The sequence below is a fragment of the Clavelina lepadiformis genome, chromosome 7, assembly GCF_947623445.1.
Source record: "Clavelina lepadiformis chromosome 7, kaClaLepa1.1, whole genome shotgun sequence".
In the NCBI taxonomy this organism is placed as follows: Eukaryota; Metazoa; Chordata; class Ascidiacea; order Aplousobranchia; family Clavelinidae; genus Clavelina; species Clavelina lepadiformis.
This window is the reverse complement of record NC_135246.1, coordinates 10,410,680-10,419,124: the sequence shown is the minus strand read 5'-3', so window position 1 is coordinate 10,419,124 and position 8,445 is coordinate 10,410,680. Positions and strand designations below refer to the sequence as shown.

The 8,445-nt window shown below is 34.4% G+C and overlaps 1 protein-coding gene across 3 annotated transcripts; it reads left to right on the top strand.

Annotated features, from left to right (window-relative positions):
- Nucleotides 1–1,411: 1,411 nt before the first annotated feature.
- LOC143464758 (uncharacterized) lies at nt 1,412–7,819 on the top strand. Of its 3 annotated transcripts, none has more exons than XM_076962725.1 (8): nt 1,412–2,537; nt 3,959–4,065; nt 4,417–4,521; nt 4,605–4,669; nt 4,804–6,500; nt 6,669–6,860; nt 7,122–7,228; nt 7,522–7,819. In XM_076962725.1, the coding sequence occupies exons 1-6, from the start codon at nt 2,497–2,499 to the stop codon at nt 6,754–6,756; spliced, it is 2,103 nt and encodes a 700-aa protein (XP_076818840.1). In that variant the 5' UTR covers nt 1,412–2,496; the 3' UTR covers nt 6,757–6,860; nt 7,122–7,228; nt 7,522–7,819. The 3 variants fall into 3 exon arrangements, with proteins under 3 accessions (XP_076818840.1, XP_076818837.1, XP_076818839.1); XM_076962722.1 differs by having other exon boundaries at nt 4,342–4,521; XM_076962724.1 differs by lacking the exon at nt 7,522–7,819 and adding an exon at nt 7,299–7,496 and having other exon boundaries at nt 4,342–4,521.
- The last annotated feature ends 626 nt before the right edge of the window (nt 7,820–8,445 follow it).

The window sequence follows — 8,445 nt, the reverse complement described above, 5'->3', positions numbered from 1 at the left end:
TGCTTTATATGACTTTTAGATTCAATCGACCTCTCAGTTAAATCATGGAAAATGTATAGCCTAGATGTAGCTCATCGCACGTCAAACTGGCAGCAAGGGACCCCTGACTCAATTAAGTCATGGTCCCCACCTTGTCTTAATCCGCCCCTGGATTGAGAGTTCTGTGGTGGTTGGAACCGTGTCAACGTCACCTAATTGGACAATTCCCTTAAATTTTTTGTTTTAGTGAATTCTTTACATTCCTTAGTCGATTTCGCGTTGATTGCTTTGCTTTACACTTCTTTCACCGTTCAAAATACAGATATATAGATATACAGATACATACAGATCTCCATTTGTTTCTTAAGTTGTGGGTTCAGTACAGTTTTATTTTCTTCAATGTGTTTTCCGATCGACCCCTGCGAAAGTGCAACTGTGAAAGACACGCAATCTCACTAGGAGAAAAGATGAGTTCCGTTCTCACTGCGGGTTCTAAGGACTGTCATGAAAGCTCTGTCAGCAGTCGTCCAAGTCGAGTTTCAAGATGATAGGCTGTTGGTCGCTGTTACTGACCGGTAGCGACCGCCACAAATTTATTCGTTTTGCTCGTATCGTTAAGATAAAAACTGACACCAAAAAATTAGAAATTGAAATAGCATGTCAGGAATGAGTTTTTGGCAATTAACAACCAAAGTTTAGTTACGGTCCACCAAACCTTTCGACTTGCTTTCCAAAAGCGACTGGTGAGTTTACAATGGAAAAATCGACAAATGAAAAAATTTCCCCACTGTTATCACATCACACATCACCTGTGTTAACCATTTTCACTTTCGCCTTATGACTGGTGCTTGAAAGGCTACAATGAAAAGAATTGCACAACAGAAAATTATTTCGAGGAAAATGGACTATGATAAAACCGTAGACTACTACAGTACAAGATAACAGTTTATGATGAAACGAGCAGGATAGTTCCGCTTCAGTGATCGCAAAAATTACATTTCGTAAAATCGTAACACAACTGTAGCCTGCAGACTTACTGTTTCTCCAACAATTGAACCAACTTTAACGAACTTCCACTGTGTACAACCAAAAGTCATGTTCAATGGATAAGTTTGGACATTCCCCTTTAATTTCAGCATACATTAGCGCGCTTTTTCACATTCCTGATTCCTGAAGTAGGCTTGGCCTAGTTTAATTTAGGTCAACTGCAATATCATACCGGTAGCCTATCATATGATTTACAACTTAGACAAAGATCTGCAGATACTTACACAAAACATTGCATTAGGTTTACCCTAAGCGTCAAATACTGTGAAACACAACAGGTTGTTTGTTCTTTTTATTAAGCATTCAGAGAAAAAGTAGCCAATGCATACTTTAAAAAAGTAAATTGTTCATTGCAGTTTTTGCTACTGAAATATTTTTGGTTTAGTCAAGTTGTAAAACAGTTCAGGAAACTTGGAATATTCATATTTTCCAAGATGTTATTGAGAGGAAATATGTTAACAAACTCGTTACGACTTGAGTATGGTTACACCCCTACACATCAGAAAAGAATACTGATGCTTGCAAAACACATGATTGGTTTAAGTGTGCTGTGGGCCACAGCATTGAAAAATCATTGTATAAAGTATTTCCAAATTGTATGTCAAAATTTCCAATTTTTGTCTGGCTTGTTTCAACAAAGGTGCAGGAAAGTGTTTTTTATAAAGTTTGCTGTGCATTTAAATAGGAGATCGTCGGCTTGGTAGCTGAGTGGTTAGAGCGCTAGACTTGCAACAATGTGGCCCCTGTTTGATACTTTGTTGCCCTACCGTTGTATTGCCCACAGGCAAACCATCATTAACTGAGCTTAAACTAACATTCCCTCAAGCTTTGTGTTCACAACAAACTATCCTGAAATAATGACATTAATTTGGTTTTGCAACAAATATTTCACAGATGAACTTTTACCACTTTTATCTCTTGTTTTTACGGCATGAAACAGTTTTTCATGATTAATTTAATGTTGTTTTTGAAAGCAAACGAAACTAATATCATGTTTCCTTATAATATTTTAAATAGTATCTTGATTTTTAATGGCTCCAAAACAGACCATTAAATTACTCTTTTTACAAGAAGGCTTGCTGTAACAGAAAAGCAGCTAATATTTGATTTCACTTCAATTTTTTAAAAGTAAACTATATATTTTGAATGATATCAGCATTCCAGTTCGATATTATTTGCTACCTCTTAAACATTGTATTTAAGTTTCTATGGCAGCGGTAATAAAATAAAAAGACGATAAGCAATTAAGATATCTAGATTCTAGACATTCGTTTTCTTCATTCGTACAAAGTTTTGTTCAGTTGATCTCCATGACCATGTATTTACATTTTACACAAAGTATAGTTCTCAGTTGTTGAACTATGTGAGAGTTGTATATACTTGAGTTTATTTAAACTTTTGATTCTGTATTGTCCAAACCGTTAAAGATCTTGATATAAGTTTGTTATAATTTGCTTTTTTTCTGTAAAAATGTTTAAAAAGTTAAAGAAAACTGCAATTCGTGTTGGCAGGTATCCAAATGTGTGCGTGTTAAATGTTTTGATATTTTTTATATCAGGCACGGTTATCACTGAATTAACTTGTTAATTATGCACAAAACTGATCATGAAATTGCACACGACAGGCATGTATTTTAATAGTTACTAACATTTGATGGTTGATGCAAGCATACTTTGCTTGCTCGTTTCTAATAACAAACCTCTTTAAGTTTATGCACATCTCTGTAACACATGAAATATGTTTGAAGTAGAACTATTTACATACATGCCCTGTTTTTCCTCCAAGTCATTTCTAGTTATTTTATCAACGTTGCTTGTGTGTGCCGAGATATAATTGCTCCATAAAGTAATTCCCTTCTTATAGAATATTGTTAATGTGTATTATGATGCAAATACTACTGATGATGTTTGCCAATTCAAAAAAATTCAATGTTATGTGCAGTGCAATACTTAAATAGTCACATTTTCGTTCATGATGTAAAGAGCTAGTGGCGGTTGTTAAGTAAGGGTTTCAAAACCTGTCAGACTACCTTAGCTTACAAGATTTTATGGAAATAAAATCGGGATTCCACTGAACAGCAAATTTCTGTTTGGCAATACAAAGTGAACCAGGTAATAACAATTTGATGCTTTGACTCTCGTCTTCAAAATTAATAGTATAATAATACAAATTTAATAATGAAAAGTGGTTCAAAGGTTTGATCCTACAAAGCATGAAAATGTGTGGAAAAATTAGGTAGTGGTTTAAAATTGCCATTGAATTGTTTATTTTTGGTGATTTTTATGATACCTACATTGAGCATTACTTGGTCATGTTTTTAACAAAAATTTTTGACTTCTGTCTTTTTTGTCACATAAATGTATTGGCTAGGATTGTATATTTGGTTTTGTCAAATGCATTGGGCTTGGACTACAATATGTTCATATTGCTAGGTTTGTAATAAATATCTTCCAATTTGACATTAATAAAATTATAGATGATTATAAATGACAGTACTCTTGACTCATTAATGATGTACATACATACATCACAGGATTGTTGTGTGACACATGCATTAAACTAATAATAGAAATTTAATTTTTGAATATATGAATGCTTCCTCGAAAACTATGCTGCTTAAATGCTTGTAAACATGCTCTGACAATTTGTCTGGTTTTGTGTACCACCATGCCACAAAGCTAAATTATAAGTATGTTACCGTTGAAGATAATAATTTCAAGTTTTTATGAAACAGTGTCATTCCTTTTTATGCACTTTTTTGATCTTGGCTTTCTTCACTGTGTTTCACTTGCTTTAACACCAACTTTGGTTTACTTTATCACAACCAAAATTTTGCGAGGTTTTAATTTGTCCTGCGCTAACATCACTATATCGCTGATTTGTTATTTATATATTATTTTTATTTAATAATAGTTTTTTATCTGCTTACCAGGGTTGTAGACAAGAAACTTGTTCTGTCCACCTCTGACACCTCATCTGTGGATAACTCTTCATGCAAGCTTGAAGTTCAGGAACATGATAAACTTGCCCAGTCACCAGGTAGCAACATTTCCTGCTTGTTTTATTGTTGTTTAAAAAGGAAACGAGTATTAAAAACTGAGAGAGAGCCAAAAAAGATAATTTACTGTTTTAACTGTCGATAAAATATTTAACTTTTTAAGAAATAAACCAGAACACTAGTTTTATGATGTTTGTCGTTCGACACGCATGATGCATGTTTTCCTAACTTGGTTGGTATGAAATTATACCTTCAGAGGGATGCATAACAAAATGGTTTTAGATTTGCATGTCTACTCCCATCGTACCATTGCTTAGCAGAGACAGTAAATCAAGAATTGATTGGTGACTATCATGGGCAAACATCACCTAATTCTTGCGTTTGTGTTGAAGACATCTCACTTTCAGGTCCATCAAATCTATCTCTGTACACTACAGCGATTGAATCACCCAGGCATCATGACCTTTCTCAAGCCAGCTTGAATACAACTGTATTGGGTATTTTTACCTCACAAAACTTTTTTTCGGTAGTGCGGCCCATTAGTTTAACTCTGATTACGTTGTACGTATTTTTGCTGCAGATGAAGCTTTTATTAATGAAGCAGACGATACATTGTGTGTGACTGCCCATGAAAGCCAATTGGAGGTAAGAATGTATAATTAGCAGGAGTTCAATATGTATTTTGCCCATGTCATTCGGCGTGTTGACAAGTTGACAACAGTATTTTGAGATATTATAAGGTATACAGTACTGCAGTATTTAAAAATATTATATATTAGGTATCGTCAGCAAAAAATGACTCAGAAAGTTCTGTAGACCCGATTGAAGATTGCTCAGCTGCATTTGCTAGGATGTCACTTGCTTCCAATACACCTATTTCTTCTAAAACGGTGAAACCTGGCTCAACATGTCTTGTATTGAGCAAAACTCAACCAACATCATTGGCTGGGTCACCTTTAAACAGTCCATATGTTGTGTTTGACCTTGATCAAGATGGTGAGGCGGTTGAGTGTGGTACACTTTTTAATGTTACTAAACCAGACAAGGCAACAAAATGTGACCCAGAGAATGCTACAGCTACAGCTACAGCTACAGCTACAATTAGTGATATAAACAAGGAATCTGTGGTGTTTAAAGATGTTAAAACCATTATCAAAGCCAATGATGATGTAGTTGAAAAAGTTGTTACAATTGCTACTAGTTCTGTTAAAACACTGCCTGAGAAAGATATTGCAGAAAGGTTTCTGGTGCAACAAGCTGGTGTGGCAAAGAAACTGCCTTTTCAAAATCAGATTGGTGATGCAGATTTTGAATCTTCCTCAAAATTGTATCTAAAACTTGTAGATGGAGATGGAGATGCTATTCAAAAGTCCAGTACATTAAGTGAAGCAGATAAAACAGTGTTCTATGATGCATTGGAAGATGTAGAAAACATCATGTCATTGGAATCAAAGTTATTGGTAAATGACAAAGATGAACTTGCTGATGAATCACATCCTACTGGAGCTTATTTACTTGATTTGGACATGTGTACTGATTCCAATTTCAACTCATTTATAATGTCAGGCGAAGGTTTGGCCAATTCCTCTTCACATTCTAAAACTGATACATTTAATGTTACGAAAATGAGCACAGATATCATACCTGTTGCTGATGGAATTGAGTCTAAAATAGTTGAAGGTGATGATTTTAAGCCTAAAACATCAAATAAAGAAATTGTGACATCACCTCAGGAAAAATCATCATCCAAAGGAAAAGCTGAAACTGGTTTGAAAGCTATCAATAAGCCAACTGTGGATCCAGGTAATTTAACTGCAGATAGCAAAGATTCTCAAGTTACTGTTGATGGTATACCAATTGTCAAATGTACATATACAATTGATGTCAAAAATATTGTTGATTCTAATTTTGATCCGTTTAAAATTAACAAAATCTTATTCAACGATGATGCACCAAATCCCATCTTAAATGAGGTTGTGAGTGAACTGTCCACCGAAACTGATACTGAATGTACTGATAGAAATTCTCTCATTTCCAACTCACTGCCAGAAAGCAATTTTTCTTCAAAGCTACAATTTGATGAGAAAAGCACCATTGACTTTCCTAAAGCTTCAACAGGGAAAACGAATCAGGATGTTGATTACTCTATAAAACAGCCAAGAGGAGTTTATTCGATAAACGTCAGCAAATTTGATTATCCTGATTTTGATCCAAAGGCAACTGAAAGTTTATCAAAGGATGATAATTTAACTTTCCTCCCTGATCAAACGAAATCTGATGAAAATAATGAATACCAGGCAGCAATAAAAGCAACAGATTTGGAACAGAAGATCATTGATGGATCAAAACTGGATTTTGAACCAATTGAAGCTGAAACTGCAGACCAGGAAAAGATAAAGCAAGAGAAACTGGATGAGGAGTTGAAGCATCTTGAGATACGGAAGCAATTTATTCAAAAGAAAATTAAAGAATCAAGGTACTGTATATGACATTGATGTGTAGTTAAATCTACTTGTGGCTAAAATTTATGCTTTTTAAATGTTTAGACATTATTGTATGTTGATTGTATTGATTTCACTATCAAATTGGTTAGGTTAATTTTGGTTATATGTTTGCATTAACAAATGTCATTAATTACATTCAGAATCCTACAAGAAGCTAGCCTGTTGACTGAAGCAGATTTGGAAAAAAAGATTTTATTTCATCGTACAACTCTAAATAAAAAAATTTAGAGTGTAAAAGAATATTAGATGACATCATATCCGCCAAGCGAGTTTATTACGATTATCATCAGAAAGCCACGGAAATGCTTCCTGTTCTTAGTGCGCATAAAAAGGTGATTGATATTTTTACTTTGGTTTTTAAGATTTGAACTTCTGTGGGTTTGATTAAATTAACTTCTGCTGATGTTTAGTTTATTTTTTTATCACATTTGATGGAGATTATCCTAATTGTGTTTGAAATTATAGAAGTGAAAAAATCCTTAACTGTTTGTAAAAAATGTGTTAGTGAAGTTACTTCCTGTTTGTTAAACTGCTTAGTTAGTTAATGGGTATGAAAAATACTGCAGTATTGAGTGACTTGAAAGCTTTTTAAGGCATACGAAGAAGAGCGTCATCAACTTGACCATAAAGTGGAATTTCTGAAGCAGACAACAAAACATCACCACTCTTTAAAAAAAGAGGCGGAAAGTACAAAGTCCCGGTAAGATAATAATCACTTTTTTTCACTTAACGTATAGCACCAAGGAGATTTAGCAATTCTATATCGAAAGTTTATGAGGAGCATCAAATACAAAGTGTATCCATCAGAAAATGATCATAGACAATCACAAACTACACAGCTGTGGAAAGAGTGATTTGGAATTGTTGCTGAATTTCACTTATGCGAAAACTTTGTTCAATCTAAGGATAAAAATTTTGCTACCATGCCAAGGTTTCATATTTAAGAATACCAAGTTTAATCTGTTTGATTTGAATATTTTGGGCATCTTTTAGCTTGGCTGCAGAAGTTTTAAAATCTCGAAAAGCTGGGCAACGGGAGATTGCCGCTCTTCGAATGAAGATTAAGATGGACCAGATGTCAACATCTTCTCTCAAGTTTTCCCTACAGGATAAGCAGAGGGAAAACGAAGAGCTGACAAAGATCTGTGATGAGTTAATTGCGGGAGCCGAGCACCAGACTTGAAAAGAAAGACGTCATATTTTATGGAGTGTCGTTCTTACTTTTGTTTGCTGTAATTACTTTCTAACCTACAAATAATTTGAAATAAACATTAAATTTTGAAGCACAACACTTTAAGCATTTGAAAAATTAGCCCCAGTGGCATCTCTATTTAAGTTTAGATACTTCTACCTCAGACTGTTAATATATTTATTCACCCTTCAGCATTTGTTAGTTACTGTACCTTAAAATTCACTCAAATAGAAAACATTGTTCTATAGCAATCTTATGAGTCATTTAACGTCTAATAAAATAAAATGAAATACCTTCAACAAACCAATAAAGCCTTAAAATCTCACTCAATTTTAAATACTAGTAAAACTGGTAGGGTGTAAAACATCTCGTTCTGTGAGTGATCATGCAACGCTGAAAGAATTTAACTGCAACAACCAATCAGGGTTTATGAAATGATATGGCTCGGGTGTGTTAACTAACGTTTTCTTACAGAAGATATAAGGAATCGCTGAGTCTTCAGTAGTACAACACCGTGCCATTAATGTTGATTCTATTGTAACAAATAAAGATGTCTACTGCGCTACTGGACGTATAACAGTAACATCCGTCTCTGTTGCTTGGCGGCTTCTCCAAACGAGACGAACAGTGAAGTTTCATGACGTTTATGGCTATTCCTCGATGCTAACGAATCTCGTCTTCAGGCGTGTTTATTGTTGATTAAATTATTAGTTGTCCCAGCAATG